Source organism: Paramacrobiotus metropolitanus, unplaced genomic scaffold (genome assembly GCF_019649055.1).
Source record: "Paramacrobiotus metropolitanus isolate TYO unplaced genomic scaffold, Prichtersi_v1.0 Parri_scaffold0000114, whole genome shotgun sequence".
NCBI lineage: Eukaryota > Metazoa > Tardigrada > Eutardigrada > Parachela > Macrobiotidae > Paramacrobiotus > Paramacrobiotus metropolitanus.
The window spans coordinates 122920-139423 of record NW_026570334.1 but is presented as its reverse complement, the minus strand read 5'-3'; the positions used below and the strand labels follow the sequence as shown (position 1 = coordinate 139423).

The following is a 16504-nucleotide window of genomic DNA, read 5'->3' as shown; positions in this document are numbered from 1 at the left end:
CTGCCAGCGCTAAGTTCACATACCGAGTATAAGTACTGCCGGTACCGTGAAAAGAGCCGGCTGATGGAAAACCGACAGTGCTGTTAAAAATAAAGAAGCTGCAAAAAATGCCTGCATTTTCACTATTGATTGGTGCATAATCCACAGCAGCAACGAGAAACCGTATCGTTTTTATAATTTTATGCAGTGCTCTGCCGCCCTTTTCCACCGAGATTGACATTGCCAACTACAGTAATCGATGCGACGATGTCATGAATACTTAATCATTTCTGGTTCCGGATAGAAGCAGTAAGATTCTCGAGAAAAGCGGTAAGTAGAGGAAGTTTTCCGTGCAATACAAAAACGCAGCTGTCATGACAAAGTTACAGACAGCCAATCAAAAATAATCTCCTCGACAGCCGGCTCAATCGGGTCTGCCGGCTGTCGAGCAGTTAAGCAGTACGAAAGCAGGATCTCGCCCACAAGTACACTCTCACCATGGTCAGTATCAACTAGTAACGAGAAATTTCATGTATCGCTCTATTACGGTCTGCAGTATATGTCGCAGTGTTCAGCCAAGATTGACATTGGCAGCTAATTGCTGCTAATATCGATCAGTTTCGATAAGCATTCGATTTCTCATATTATGGACACAGGCGGTCGCCATTTATTGACGTGCGTCGCATGACAGGTATTTAATATTGCATGAAGTACTTAATCTGCGCAAACGTTACCGCTTATTATCGTAGTGAATTACAAAGTATTTTGCAGGGTTGCTTTGCGGCATTATTAGCAACACACTGAAACCTGTTTCAGTAGTCGAGGACTTCGTTAGCAGAAGTGCTGTACTTGAAGAAAATGCCGTTCTTGAAGCTTTTCTTCCGCTGGATGCAAGTGTCGGGATTGTTTCCATATCTCTTCGGTGATCTTCAAAAAGACGTCCCACTCTGTAAGATCAAGAGAAGCCGCTTTCTGGTCTGCTGGTCCCTTTGCTTGTGTTGCGTCCCACTTATATGGGTTGTCAACACCATTGTGGCGTATACCACTAACAATAGCAGCGATCTGCGAGACCTGGAATTCTTCACGTTGATTCGCGTAATATTTATGGTTAACTTGTTTCTTCAGCCCGTGCTCTTGATCATCGTACTGAACCGCAACTCGAGAAAAACAGCCAAACTGCAGCAGAAACTCCTTCCACTGGCGTCTTATTTTTCAGACCGCAAACTCAGCTTAGGAAACGTTATTTTGATTACATGGAATGTGCTGTACATAGCTGCGTTTATCGTAACAGTTTATATGATGAACACCCATCTTATGCGTTTGAAACGCGACTATGATTGGTCCACCACATCGACGATGTTATCGGTTGTGCGTCTGAAGAATTATCAAGTCACTGCCACGATGTTCGCCGCTATGGCATTGGCAGCCAATGCGGAAATTGTCCCGCAAAGCTTGTTTTTGGCCACTCTGTTGCGCGTTCGACGACTGTTCCATCGACTACGGAAGGAGGTGCGCCAGTTAGCCCAACGAGCCGATAACACCTTAACGGGACTGGATAATATCGAGTTGAAATATCGACACCTGCAGCTACTAATCAGCGCCACTGACAGAGCATTTTCCTGGTTTCTGTTGATCACTTTCATTAAGGAACTCATTAGTGTGGCGGCTGTATTTGGCTACTTAGTCACGCTTTTGGATACCGGGAAACGGAGTCTAACCGAAATCGTCGATGAAAGTGTCGTGCACATTGTAGGCGGCGTCGGGGTTGCCAACGCCATTATGAAGTACTGGATCGGGATTTCTTGTAGCGAAGAGGTATGATGTATGACAACGTAATAATACTCGTATATCTGAAAGGTCGCCGCAAAGAGCGATTTTATCGTGATCGAAGTACAGATTTACCACTCGTTTATGATGAGGTAGTCTGGTGTATATGAACTATGTGACGCCTAACGAACAGATTCGTGGTGTAAATGTGCAAGCTGAAGTGCCAGTGAAATATGTCTTGACGATCGCATATTTTCTTTGGAAATGTAGGCATCGTTATTTCAAGAGCAGCTTTTCGAGACCGGGACCCATTTCTACGGTAAACCATTGCAAGCCAAATTTGATCGTCTGCTGGAGCTATGCAGCATGCACGATCGCGCCGTTACCATCGGCGGATTTTTGCGAATCGACAAGCAATTTGTACCCGCGGTAAGTAACGTGCATAACTCTCCAATGAGGAAATTAATGGATGTCGTCATTTGGTCACATGATATTATTAGTTGGCCGGAATCGCTTTGGGTTATGGAGTGCTCATCTACCAGACGCACGATATGAAAATAGATATGGAGACGCTGATGTTCAAAGTCGAAACTCTGACATCTACTTCGCAAATTACATATGGTGATGCAACAAATCTCACCTTACCTGGATAGATGCAGAATTGTAATTATGCCCGGCGGCGATGCTTGCTTTCAACCTGCTGCAGTGGTTATGCCTATCCTTATAATTATAGTATATCTGTATTTTCATAGGGCTGTAACCTATAATAATGCAGGAAACAGCTTCGGCTTCTCCTCCCCGTTTCTTGTGGTATGCGGTTACATACGTTTCAGATTTATGACTTCGAGCGTAATCGGCAAGTAGTGATGGTAGCTGATTGTTTCAATCTGTATGTGAATGTTCAGTCATTCCCATAATTATTTATATCAATACTAAACATCTCTAGCAGGTGTTCGGCCTCTCTTCATTGTCCCGCCTCATTTCAGCTCCTACTAATCCGATTTTCCTGCTTCAAAATATTTTAGAATCCTCTCAGGGCGGCGGGTGTTGTGAAACTAATAACCTTTTGCTGTCTTAAGAATCCTGTGGCTAGTGGTCACTCAAAATCTTGTTACCATGGATGTCATAAGGCTAACATGGGCTGGTTTGTTACCACGGTCACACTGTACTTGCTATACTCTCTCGTACTGTGACAAGACACAGCTTGTTAGAGTACGAGCTTTTTGCCCTTTATTTGATACAGTAAAGTGAGTTGCAACTACAGTCTTTGGAAAAAGTAATAAATTGGCGCGGCATTTACTGGCGGCAAATTTGACAGTTAAGCTCTAGATTATTAGAAGGGCGGAAAACAATTCATTGGGGAAGCTGCAAAATACCATTTCCGTTTAAAATTAAACTTTTCTCCGAAATCACAAATTGATCCGGCACAGATGCAGCAAAATAATGCATAACAATGCATAAGAAAACGCATAATAATGCATAAGAAAACGCAAAAGCAAACCAAATGCTAATAGTCGTAAGCCGATATTCATCCGTGCTCAGCTTTATATATACATTCTTACCGTGCTTCTGCTTTCGAAATTCAAAGAAACAGCGGCATGATCAGAAATCTGATCACCGCAATCTGCTAGAGTTATACTGATTTTATAAAGGTTGCGCTTGCCCGCTCCTTCACCAATTATCTTTAAGGACGTGTCTAATTCTAACCCGGGACGCCCATACTGGACGCATGGGTGTTCCGCGATTATTCAGGGATAGCTAAGGATGTGCATATATATGCTGCGTTCAGTTTTCATCACCAAACATCGTTGGATCAAAGAAGCGGTACAGTACGGCGCCTCGTAGTTCTCTGTAAAACCACTTCTAATGGCTCCAAGGCAGTAATTAGTTGGCGAGCTATGACATGACAGACTAATCATGTTTAGCGCGCCACGCACAGCATCACAGCTGAAGTACGGTACTCAGAATGCCATATAAGTAAATACAGGAATTACGAATCGAATGTAATCGTATATGGAGGACTGTTATTCGACAGCGTTGTTAATCAGATATTGTGTTCCGCACTCGAACGCGGAGAGAGACAGAATCTTCTGTATTTAAAACTTACATATTAGTCAGATTACTAACACTGGTTTCTTTAGCCGCAAAATCAGGTGGTCCAAAAGTCAAAACGTTCATATCAGCTTTTACGAGTATTACGACGGGGTGCAAGAAATAAGCATACGTTTTTTCGGCAGTCTACCATCTTCGTTGTGCGTATGAACTGTACATGCACGGCGGGTTATTCCATTAGTCAAATTTAGGTTTATCGTTACATATAGTGTGATTCGGAGCACATATAAATAAATCTCCACTCGATCCGCCGCTTCGATTCATCTTTCTCGGTAAGTGCAAAAACCCTCCTTCTCAGTATCGAAGTGAAGATCTTCTTTTCCAGTCAGCCAGTAAGTCTTCATTACATTTTTTCCCTGTAAAGAAAGAAAAAGTTTTGAAGAGTGAAAACAATTTTAGGTCTTGACAATTTAAATCTAAGCCTCCGAGAGGTTCGCTACAGTCTGAGCGCCGCGAGTGTGACAAGCTTGCATGCGACGCGCATAGTCAAATGCGACTATCTGTACATTATACTTTCTTCGTGCATTTATGCTTTCTTCGTAAGCATAAAATAAGAACTGGGGTGCTACTTGCTTCAATTCATATGCTCACAACGACTGAAAGGAAACGCTGCTTCCTTCTGTCAGATAATGAACGCGTAAGAGAGAAAAAATTGAATATATATCAACTTCAGTCTTCAGGTAATTAACATTGATACCTTAACTTGCGTTTCCCCTCTGTACTCCACGTAGTAGCCGCCCAGTTCATCTAGCAGTACCTTCGAAGCTTCGCTCAGATGAATTTTCAGCTCTGCGGAGAATAACCGGAAAATGTGAACTCTGACATTAGTCACCAAGTACGCCAGATAATGGTGTAGGGTGGTCTTAACTATTCAGTTAAAACCATTATTTAGTGAAAAATTACATATATTAACGCACAGCGACTGAGAAAATTCATGTTGGTCTCGAGAGATGACCGGTAGCAATTTATGACTATAAATCTTCAATATCGAGCTGGATGCAAAATAATTTATGGCAAATGCATTCAAAAAAATTAACAGGAATATTAGCTAGATGGCAACATTCACTACGAGTACCTTCTCCCGTAGACTCCATTCTGCTGGCCGTATTCACAGCGTCCCCAAATAAACAATACCGCGGCATCTTCAACCCCACAACCTGGAACGTCATTCACAAGTTTTCTCAACTTTAAAGTAGTGGCTGATTGGAGCGAAACGAAGGTCAACAAATGACACTCTGTGGACCAAGGCGTGACCGAGGCAGCCTATAAGGACGTGATCGGATAAAGAAACATTACCGTACCCCCGCCATCACCATCCCCGAATGGAATCCTATCCGTAGCAGTAATTTTTGACCAGGCATATGGGGAATTTGAAAATCCCAAACAAGGTGCTGAAAATCCAGTGCTAACGTGGCGATTTCTCCTATAAAGCACAGCACTCGTACAGTCGTACTGAAAGCTGGCAATTGGTTCAGATCGATACATGTATATCTTGGTTTTAAAAAGTACGAATTCTTGCTTACCGGCATGTCGTCGGCCATTGCGCCTTGGAAGACCCGATACCAACATGTACGCATCACCTGCATTAGACAACGACATAATAATGTCAATAGAATGTGAGCATCCATATATTCCATATTCCATATTCAAACAATGAGGTTACCTATTGTTTCCACTTTGTACACGTCGTAGAAATCAATTCTGTTGTCAAACCTAGAGAGCTCAACGCTAGTTACAGTTCATGTCTTTGCTGAATGTCTCAACATATGGTTCTGCTAAATCAGCCTACAGTTACACCGCACGACGAGATTGCTTACTTTGTGTACAGTGCGTTCAGGAAAGCCACCACCTGAAATACATTACAGCAATCTCGTTTCTGCTTTTATGTAAGCATGGTCAAAATTCCAGTTCCGTGACTCCAATTATCACCAGAAGCTGATCCGTAAGTATTCCGACGTTTTTCTCATTCCGGACATTTTCTCAGTTTTGAATTCGTGCACCGGTACCAGCGACACGGAGTTCTATGCGTTGTTCCACATTAGAAAACTTGATAATTTTTTATTAATCTACTGTTGTACAAGCTTACATAAAAACGGTGAAATTATTATCAGGTAATTAATTTTTGAAAAAAAATGCCATGGGGAACAACGCGGAGAATACCGTGTTCGGAATCCATGCAATCCATATTGTGAAAATGCCCGGATGCCAAAAACGTCGTGTCCTTTATAAAAAATGTTTTCAGTTTCTGTTGTTTATTGTCCAACTGTCTCTAACCTCAAGCGGAGTTGATATTGCTGATATCTGTTCTTTGAAACCGACAATATCGGAGAAATAAACCGTAACCGAGTCGAATGTTTCCGGTTGAATGGGGATGAATTTGATCAAACTCTGCGCTACGGACTCCGGATAAAGCTTCAAGAGCAGGTTGTCCGCGCACATCTTCTCCGCCTTCAAGGCTCGCCGGGAAGCGATTGCCTCTTGGAGCTGGTTTGTTAATTTAACGGTCTCCTCTCGCAAGCGTTTCCAGTTCCAATAGGACAGCACCGGAAGAAGAATCAGAAGTACCATCACGAGGATAATGATGCGCACGGCACTACCACCGGACGACAGTCTGGCGCCTTCCAGTTGCTGAAGTTGGCAAAACAGCAAATGCCCTTCCCGAGACTGGACTGCCAGCAACCGAGCGGATAAGCGGCTGAAGTATTCAGGACTGGTGGAACTGGGCGGTAGATCAAATACAGATGCGTTGTGCAAGAGCAGTTCCGTGTGCTCCCTTGTTACCGTTAGGTGCTCTACAAGTCAGGAGATCGATATATTGAAAAATTTTGTTCAGTCAAACAGCTCTACCGCGAAAATACAGTTTCCTCTGATCAAACTCGTTTGCAGACATAAAATTTGCATTTTGCTCGGGACGTTACGTGACCGGCAACGCTAAATTGATATCTAAAGCAAGCACTTAATTAACAAAAAATGCAGTCAAAAGCTGCATTTGTCAAGTAAGTCCTTTAATATGGAATCAATTTCGTTTACCAAATCCTTCTTTAACAGTAAAGTCTCTATATTTCATCTATTGATCGAAAAATCAGCTTTCCGGTCCTTCATGTCATGGTGAGAGGTGACACGGCAAGAACGTTTCCCCCGAACGTTTTTGATTAGCAGATACTTCAGTTAAACTAACTGCAGTTAGCAGAAAGCTTTTATAAAATGAAGCCCTCGCAATTTGTAACCATGAATTGCTCCACAAAAGTTGAAAGCGCCGAGCAGTGGGCACCTTCAACTTAATCACATGGGCAATGCCTTGGCACGTTATCAGGGGGATTTCAGCTTACCCAGCACAGCATCGAACGAACTTGACCAATCTCGGTATTGTGCAGTGCAAACTCCCGTCAGATGGAACATCTGCGATGAATTCTGCACCTGGAAGTCTATCCGTAAGTATCGCGCAGTGCAATCCCAAAGCCGTAAAAGGTCAGCATTAATCGGTGGTGGAGTTGTGCTGTAGTTGCCATTTTGCGGTACTAGGTACGGTTTTGCGGTATTAGGTACAGTCCGATGTACCGGGCCGCATGTTTCCGTGAAAGCTTGAAGAGATTCAGTAAACGACGATGGACAGCTGTTTAGTGTCTCCGAACGGTTTGAATGGGGTCCATGTAATCCAGGATTAGCTACTGAACGGGAACCATCGGCACCGCTAGGTCTGCAATGTTACAGATTACTCGAAATAATTCTCGGCAGTGGTACGAATTCAAATACAAATTATTTGAATTCAAACTTTTAGCTTGTTTTCTGTTTATGATATTAAACATATGTTAGTGAGTTTTTTACGGGCTAGCCTTGAGGCACGAATTTACACGCAATTTGGAGCTGGCATTTCTGTACCTGCAATTTGCAAGGTGTACAGTATGCTGCATAAGCATGCAATAGAAATTATACAGTGCAGACTGGATTCAGTACCAGCAACTATAAATTACCCGTACCTTATAAAACAAGACAACACTTATGAGATACCGTATAATTAAAGTCTATTTGACACTCCTAATACCGATGCAGCTGATCGGAATTAAAAGCCTCGAAATAAGCCTCATCAGTGGTTACGTTACGCAATGTCGTGCATGCAGTGCTGTCAACGATCGGAACAAAATTAATTTATATTTATACCGTGAAAGTAAAAAACGTTTAGCTGAAGTGCAAACGGTACGTTAAGCGGTACGTTAAACCTTTAGTCAAATCGATGGACAGAAAGGAATTTTGAAATGCTAACAATTACGTCCTACCAGATACGCCTTTATGTTCTGACAGTTCTGTTACTTAATTTTTATTTTTCACCTTGTGAAATGGAGGTGGAACGCTTTGACCTGATTTTTATCAGATGCGCCTGCCAGATTCCACTGCCCAGCCATCGTGGCTAAATATCCCAGTAATTCCATTCTTTCGCAGTGACTGTATTGCACCGTCGTCGCTTTACGTAGCGTAACCTTTTTGGCTTTTTCCGAATCGGCAATCACAAAGGCCATCTCCAGCATCACAACTATTGCGATCAGGGCCAGAGCGCCGAGAAAAAGGAAATATCGATGTTTCCAGAACCGCCAGTTATTAGGGTGTAATCGTGGGAAAGCACCTGGAAAACACCGGGCGGGGGCCGTTGTGACTGTTGACGGTGTGGGTACGGGCTTAACATCATTCTGGGATCCGAGTGTCCACGTACGGCGACGGACCGAAGAATTGAAAGGTTTCTCCATTTGTCAACCTGACCAATCGGAACTGCGTGGGTCAGTCAAAGAGCATTTAAATGTTAACGTATGTACAGATAGGTGTTATTTATGACAGTTCAGTGCATAGATGACTGTAAATACGTACTTCTCAACCTGACAATGTGCTTATCCTCCAATACTGTTTCCAACAACTGCACCACATAAGCTCATGTCCAAGGTGGCAAATAATAAATGGCGAAAATCAATGGCATCCGTGTCGACGTATTTTCTCATCGGTATTACCAACAACACAAACTTTCAGCTAACGAACTTTGTTGGCGAGGCAGTTGCATTAAAGCACTCCGTCCTCGTGCTTACAAATTGTTAGGAATATCTCAGCATTAAGACCACAACCAGGTACAAACGAAGGTACACACTACTACCATCTGTGAGTCTTGGAAATATCACAGGCAGCTGCTGAGCCACAAGCGCAGTATGTCAATATTACTTTTGTATTCTGCCAAGTTTTGCGGGAAGATGGATATGTCAAAGAGCAAGATGATTCCTGAGCAAGGTTGATCAGTACTTCGCTGTTGACATTTGCATCGATAAACCCTGTGACGGCGTCGCTGAAGGTATTTGTCGGAAAGCAACACGGCAGGACAGCTAAAGGTAGGACAAATAATTTGTATTGATCTATTGACACGGAGGTCAAAAGCTACACTATCGGGACTGCAGTAGTTGTTTCCAATGCACACAGCACTTGATCACTCATTGATGCACGAGTCACAAATACGTACTACGGCAAAGGTGGGTTTTCTACACTACAGCCCAGCGAATCACGATAAGTTCCAGCAGCTGTAGCCTGCAATTTGCCGATTCATCGATATTGCAACATCGAACAATTGACTAAGCAATCTTTAATTGAGCGACTGCTCTAAGTATAAATGGTAAGTATAGACTGTACAGCTAATCGAAGCAACACATATCTCGTGGTAATAAAATGACTGCACAGTTGATTATTCCCGATACTTGACGAAAAATATCATTTTTGTGCAATTGTTTACTTAACTTTTACCATAAGTTGAAAAAATTGCGGCTCATATTGCGCAATTTGAGTGGCGGATTAACGTGCTGCACACCATGGGGGCCAGGCAACATGGTACAGTACAGGACTTAGCTTTTCTGGTCAGTTGAACTTTACGTAAGAATGATAATGTTGACTAATCAGGTGCGACTCTACTGCTCGGTTTTCAATAACACCGCAACAACCGTTCGCCTCCTTATCAGGCCTGGTAATCCGTTTGTCGCCCGGAACCAGCGTGACAACTGGCAAGAATGCTTGGATTGGGGCTGGTCCACAGCGATATGCTGAGGTACACAATGCCTTGTTGAGCGAATACCGACTGTGCGCTCGGGAGAAAGTAGATCCGCGTATTCACTTTTGCATCATCCGCCTGATGTTTAACATTACCCATTAGAACAGTCGCCAAACCGGCTGCCGTTTCGATAGGCATATTTTGACGTTTTACCAATCCAAACATTATCGTTATTTTCTGTACACCGACGGCAGCCCGTTGCCGAACGTGTTTTGGACCTGACTGTTACTGTTGACCTGCACGTTTCCTACGCTGGATGCTGCTCCAGCACCGTAAACGAAGCCGTGGCTTATTTGACCTATGCGAAACGTTGGTTTTGATTATAAATAAGCAGTCAACACAGAAGGATCCCTTATCAGTTTACCCACATGTTACCTTGGACGAAATGAGAATAAGCAAGAAGGACTATAAGAAAATCAGCAAGGTGGACCATGGTACTGGATTGTTAGATACAACAAATAAAAAACTCAAATGATGATGGTGATCGCTCAGGACAGTTGTGTAGAGTGAACGCCCGCTGCTGCAGTTGTTCTTATTTTGGCCAGGATTGTTCAGTCGCACCATGGCATACTAAACTGAGACATGGCAAACTTGTTAGGCAACTTCGGTTCATTTGGATGCAAAAGGAAATGTGTACGACAATTTTCATTGCGGGCATAAATTACATTTCAAACTGCCTAGTAATTAGGTATGTGTACTTAATTATGCTCTAGTCCACATCCACTTCCTTGTATCGCACGCAATGTTAAAATATTAAGTACTGCGTCTTACTAGCATCCTCTAATGCGTATATCTTTGACCAGGTAAAAAATCATCTTGAATAAAAAAATGCGTTTGTAATTGTGTGTACTCGTACTGAGGTAATTGCGTACACAGAGGCACTCGATTGTGCAAATGACAGGCTTCCGTCGCTGTGTTTTTATTTTTATACGTGATTTTCGGCTCTTATGCTGGTCATTTTTTAAAAGTAAAATTTAGGTCTCAGACTATGTGAGGTCGCCTGTTTTTAACGGTGAAAAATGGATAAAAAAAACAAAAACATTTAAAAGCCAGAGAAAAATTGTGGAATCTGAGAATGTCATTGACCTTGTCGTCAAGGATGTTTTAATGTTTTGAGCATTTGTATAAGAAATGGTTTTTATGAAGCACAATCTGTATGGATAGCGAAGGAAGTATGGATCGCATTGGCAGTAAGATTGCTTTTATAATTACAGCGCTTCTCATTAATAGCTTAATAAAACACTTAAATTGTACGACTGTTTTTTAGTTGCACTAAATACTTCCGCTTCAGTGCGCACACTGCCATATGATTCACATAAAGCCAAATAGCCAATACAGTACAATGAAGGATGAACCAATATAAAAAAAAATCTGCTATATAACAATATATAAATCGAGAATAGCAGTTAATGAAACATAGTAGTTTTGTTCTGATATTCAGTACAACTCTGTAATTCTTCAACCTTTTTTGCGCGCTGTGAGATATTACAATTATACAATAATTTGTATACCTATCTACTAGAACTACTTCCATTGCCAATGCATTCCATACTTCCTTCATTCAACAAACAAGATGTGTTCCGTAAATTAAATGAATGTATTTTATTGTGTAACTACCAAAATTATGTTTTCATACAGGCCAACGAGGAAGCAACGGCTGTTTCTGGATTAAAAATAGTTTTTATATTACCAAAAACCATGCAGATAACTTTTTTATTGATTTCGTTTTTCTGCGCAATCAGAATCGCCATGTATCCAACCTCCAGCGGAGGTTGAATGAGAAATGGGCGTAGTTCTCCCCAATCCGCTCGACAGGGCCAGACGCACTCTGAGCCCACCGGCATCCCCTCCAACAGCGCCATGATTGCTACTGAGCGCCTCCTCCAACGCCGTGGCCAGTTCGGTTGGTAAAGCGCCATCGTCGCGTGTAGCAGATACGAAGGCCAGGCCGACGTTCGTCACACCATTTTCGGGGGAAAAGCTGCTGGGGTTACACGACCCGGGACTATACTGGCCTGCTGATAAGCCGGATTTGTTCAGTAATTGCTCCATCTGAAATGCTACATGATGATCACAAGGCACCTTCGCTCACGTACCATATACACTATAGTACTCGTGCAGCTGCATTCTGTTCATTTACAGTATTTTATTTCGACATTTATCTGTTTTCTCGGCATGACTTTTTTGTTACCAATAATTCTGCAAGGTGATGGCAAAGGTCTGGCTTATTGTTTAATATGCATGTTATTGTATAAAATAACGGAATGTAAATATACGGGTATATATACATATACAGCCATAATGTTCTGCACTTACTTCATTGCACACAATAACCGCTAACTCTTGAGTGACTGGTTGAGAAATTTGACATGTAAGACTGGAATAAAAACGGTTTCCCGCACAATCCAGAAATAGTTAGTCCAAGGCTTTGCTGGACGGATGCTAAACATATACGTTGAAAATTAAATGCTGACTTGACTTTGTTTGTGTAATAGTGTAAGCCCACCTTGACATTTTTCTGTAATAGATGTGCGAGTTGAACCCGGCAGACAATCACATCGGCCCGCCACACTATTGCACCGTTCCGTTGCATTAACATCACAGTTGTTATCACATCTCTTAATATTTTGCTGCAGACTGGTGTAGGCCTTCCTGAATAACTCCGGGAAGCAACTGTACATCGTTACAAAGGGGATGCCGGGGTTGCCGCTGACCCCCTGGTTGCTGGTGTTCCGCTGCTGCGGATCCACGTTGACACCGCTGTTGGCTTGGCCGCTGATGGAGATACTCATTAGCAAAATGAGAAAAACCCTCCGTTGCATTTCTTTGTTTGCGAACACGTGGAAGTCTGGTACTGTACCGTAAAAAGCCTGCGTTCAGTAGCTGGATGCGTAAAAACATAAATTTTATATCCGTTAAGCCATTTTATGGCACTATCTTTATACTGCATGGCTGTGCATGCAATGCTATATGCATTACATGCATTGAAGCGGAAGTGTATAGTGCACCAGTATACCAAAAAAATAATGATCGCAGCATTAAGTGTCACATAAGTACCCAGTAATAAGAAGTGATCTACTCATAAACCGGACTGTCAAGGCAATCAGATTCTATACTTCCTTATTTAAGTGCGCAGTTATGTTTTGTAAAAACTGGTTTGAGGATGCATGGACGCATAGGCACAAAAATCATCCGAAAAGAAATTACAGTTCTTTAGTTTCTTTGGATTCTGAATTTGCAATTACTCAATTATTCTCACAATCAGTCTAAGTAAGAAAAAGGACACTCAAGAAAGCTTATAAAGTTCTCACAGAAAACTACATGAAGTCGCTCAAACGTCGCAGGAAAAGTTGCTCAAAACATGTCACCTGCCTCCCTTTAATGCCGGTTTTCTTGGAGCGAGTAATGCTAATCAAAGTTTATTTGCTGTATTTGCGCGATGTTTCTTATTGAACGTACAATTTAGTGTAGCTGTGTAATGGAAGTGAATAAAACACTTATTTGGCGCGGGAAACATGCCAGCAATCAATTTGTTTAAGCCGAATTCATTCATATACAGTGTACGAAAAACAGCCTCGGCTTCGCCTCCGCGTTTCTTGGGTTCTAAACTCCTTGGCCAGTTTACGGATTGTTAACTTAGAACGGATAAATCTGAAGAGCCCGATAACAAAAATTTTATAAAAAAATGGATGTTTTGGTTTCGTGCAGTCGAACGCAATTACTTTGACTTTACAGATCATTTTTTGTTAAATTTTCTTAGCGAAAAACCATCCGAATCTAATCATCCACGAGAGTATCACATTACAAACTAAAAGGACGCTAAGACTGGACAGTGGTGCTAGATAGGTCACCCATTAAGAACTTAGCAGGCGCTGCTCTATTTTGCTCAGTAATATTGCAGTTTGGTCATACGTTCACCTAACGGGCTCTGTGCACTGGATAGCTTTGGTAGCTCGGTCACCCACCTACCTAACGGGATCTATGCAAAGGACAGTACTGGTAACTCGGTCACTAGATCACTTAACGGAGTTTATGCGCTGGACAGTAGTGCTAGCTCGCTCATTAGATCACTTAACGGAGTTCGTGCACTGGACAGTAGTGGTAGCTCGGTCACGCGTTCACCTAACGGTCTCTGTGCACTGGACAGTATTGGTAGCTTGGTCACCCATCTACCTAACGGGATCTGTGCACTGGACAGTAGTGGTAGCTCGGTCACTAGATCACTTAACGGAGTTTGTGCACTGGACAGTAGTGGTATCTCGGTACTCTTTCACCTAACGGGTTCTGGGCACTGGACAGTGGTGATAGCTCGGTCACGTACTCACCTAGCGATTTTTTGACGCACTCAATCACTAGGTGAGCGACTGACCGAGCTCAACCTGTCCAGTAAGAAATATCGCTAAGTAAGGAGAAAAATCGCTAGGTGAGGATGTGACCCTGCTACAACTACTGTCCAGTGCACAGAGCCCGTTAGGTGAGCAAGAGCAAAGCCCGCTCGATGACTCACTCACCTAGAAATTTCGCTCAGTGGGCAGTGAAGGTGTTTCGGTCACTCACTTGTCTAGTGATTTTTCTTACTGGTCAGTGGTGGTAGCTCGGTCACCCACTCATCTAGAGATTCCGCTCGGTGATAGTGATAGTGGTAGTGATTCGGTGATAGTGTTTCGGTCACTCACTCGTCCAGTGATTTTTCGTATTGATTTTATATTTGATATTTTTACATTTTATATCGGTTGGTTTTAAACGTGTTTCGAGCTCGGCAACACCGGCAGCAGTGTTTGAATAACGCGAGTGTTTGAATAAGTACAATAATTTATTTATTTTTCGGTTTAATTAGTGTGATAATTATGTCAATTGGTATTTTGTATTGTATCTGGGCAAATATTTCTAAGTTTCAAGGTGACCTTTATGATGGGTTGATCAATCTGGTCTTGATGCCGGCTTGATACCGGCTCGATATTTTCATAAAAAAAAAACACATGCCGGCCACTTCTGAACTATCCCGGATCTAATGGCGTTGTCCGTTTTTCCAGAAGTTTTATGGTTATGGAGATCTCAAAACTATGGGGCGCGTAGTATAGATCTTGTACTTAATATATGAGTGGGGTTCCTTATGACCTCTAAATCTAACGCTCTGAAGGGTACGTACCAGCCACCAGATATTATTAGGAATGATAATACAGAAATATGACATCCAGCCACCGGCAGCCGGAAGACACCCACGTCATGGCGGCTTGAACAGTATTGTGTGCCGGTTAATAATGTCAGCCGGCATCCCTGCTAAGTTGGAGTCCAGGGGAACGTCCCACACATCAGATCGTCGCCCCGATTGATGTATGACCTGCGCCTGGAAACGCGATCTGGGCTTGGCATGGGACCTGTGTACAGTAGGTAGATGCTGTCGCCCTGTCTCAGTACAAATCTACGTCAGTTACAGTCGGACCCGCCGCAACTCAGTCCCAAGATAAAAAAGCGCGACGGTACTCGTGCCTGGTGGGTACAGGTACTTCTCTGCACATAACTTTCGAAACACTCGGACCACGGTAAAAGTCAGCTACCGCCTTAGTGAAAGAAATCGGTAAGCGACCTCACCTGCATACTGCTGAGCCGTGTTCTCATGGTTTCCTCCGCCAACGGTTATCGATGGAAATTCAGGAGCGACAGTTTTAAATGAATTTTATTGTCCGTGATTAACTGTGCTTGATCTGTTAAGTACCCATAATTTTTGAAATAAAAGACATGGCGTTACAACTTTGCTCCATCAACTGCTTTGGAAAATAAGTCGGACAATTAGAAACAAATTAATGATAAGCCCGGCCGGTCCCGTCGTCGAATTTGTTGTTAGACACCTGCTCAATCGGAAGCTCTGCGCCTGCGGCTAACTTTAAAAACGAACGGTGCAGTGACTATAACGAAGAAACAGTTTTCGGTACGACGCTGACCTCTTTACAAGTACTTATACGGCATTGTGGAACCACCGACAAAGTTCGTTCCCTTGTGTAATACTCCATTTTATTAGGACACAGTCGCATAGTTTTGGTGATTGTTGGGAAGGCGGTTAGTAACACGTAATGCAAGATCAGAATATCAATGTTGCCACAAACTACAGTTTCAAAAAACGCATACCACAAAATCACGCTACACTCGTCTCCTCACATTTCCAGGCAAAGGGGATGGCACAACAAGAGACTGCGATGAGTGCGATCTCAACTGCCCACGTGATCGTTGCAGTGTATTCGAAAGAATGTTCCGCTCTCGTGCTCGCTGTACAGACGACATTCGGCTCTTCACCGCAGCCAGTTTTGGTCCGCTGCTGACACTCGGCGCATTGTTTGATGCCTCAGTGTCAAGCGGGCACGCACAAAAGCAACCCGAATAAAAACACGGAGAAGAACATGGAGGAAGTGTGTCGCATGTCCTTTGCATCGACGTTGTAACCTCGTATTGGATGGCGTTGGAATCGACGTGGTTGCTGATGCTGACACCGGTGCCGTTGCCGGTGATCTCCGAATTGCCGCTGACGATCAGTCCGTAAGTGTTGTCAGAGCTGCTGTGGTCGCCGGTGGCAACGTTACC

The 16504-nt window shown here is 43.0% G+C and overlaps 2 protein-coding genes and 1 long non-coding RNA gene across 3 annotated transcripts; 1 reads left to right on the top strand and 2 right to left on the bottom strand.

The window, feature by feature from the left end:
- The first annotated feature begins 629 nt into the window (after positions 1-629).
- LOC129598109 (uncharacterized) lies at positions 630-2399 on the top strand. Its single transcript, XM_055495862.1, has 5 exons — positions 630-670; positions 751-928; positions 1105-1794; positions 2017-2175; positions 2247-2399. Exons 3-5 carry the CDS (start codon positions 1276-1278, stop codon positions 2397-2399), a joined length of 831 nt encoding a protein of 276 aa, XP_055351837.1. The 5' UTR covers positions 630-670; positions 751-928; positions 1105-1275.
- Positions 2400-3791: 1392 nt separating this feature from the next.
- LOC129598097 (uncharacterized) lies at positions 3792-8965 on the bottom strand. The gene is made up of 11 exons (XM_055495849.1): positions 8716-8965; positions 8185-8619; positions 7188-7555; positions 6133-6650; positions 5676-5707; positions 5522-5571; positions 5382-5438; positions 5160-5281; positions 4934-5015; positions 4556-4647; positions 3792-4214 (listed from the first exon to the last, which is right to left on the bottom strand). Exons 2-11 carry the CDS (start codon positions 8595-8597, stop codon positions 4119-4121), a joined length of 1830 nt encoding a protein of 609 aa, XP_055351824.1. The 5' UTR covers positions 8598-8619; positions 8716-8965; the 3' UTR covers positions 3792-4118.
- A 2452-nt stretch (positions 8966-11417) lies between these two features.
- Positions 11418-12915, bottom strand: LOC129598105 (uncharacterized). Its single transcript, XR_008691647.1, has 3 exons — positions 12435-12915; positions 12245-12370; positions 11418-11980 (listed from the first exon to the last, which is right to left on the bottom strand). It is a non-coding gene; the product is annotated as an uncharacterized LOC129598105 (long non-coding RNA).
- Positions 12916-16504: the final 3589 nt, after the last annotated feature.

Coding starts and splice junctions, on each gene's coding strand:
- LOC129598109 (XM_055495862.1), top strand. CDS start 1,276: ATGATGAACACCCATCTTATGCGTTTGAAACGCGACTATGATTGGTCC. Junction 1,795..2,016: donor GGATTTCTTGTAGCGAAGAG/GTATGATGTATG, acceptor TTGGAAATGTAG/GCATCGTTATTTCAAGAGCA. Junction 2,176..2,246: donor ACAAGCAATTTGTACCCGCG/GTAAGTAACGTG, acceptor TGATATTATTAG/TTGGCCGGAATCGCTTTGGG.
- LOC129598097 (XM_055495849.1), bottom strand. CDS start 8,597: ATGGAGAAACCTTTCAATTCTTCGGTCCGTCGCCGTACGTGGACACTC. Junction 6,651..7,187: donor TTCGTTCGATGCTGTGCTGG/GTAAGCTGAAAT, acceptor CCTGACTTGTAG/AGCACCTAACGGTAACAAGG. Junction 4,215..4,555: donor GAGGGGAAACGCAAGTTAAG/GTATCAATGTTA, acceptor CTTTCTTTACAG/GGAAAAAATGTAATGAAGAC.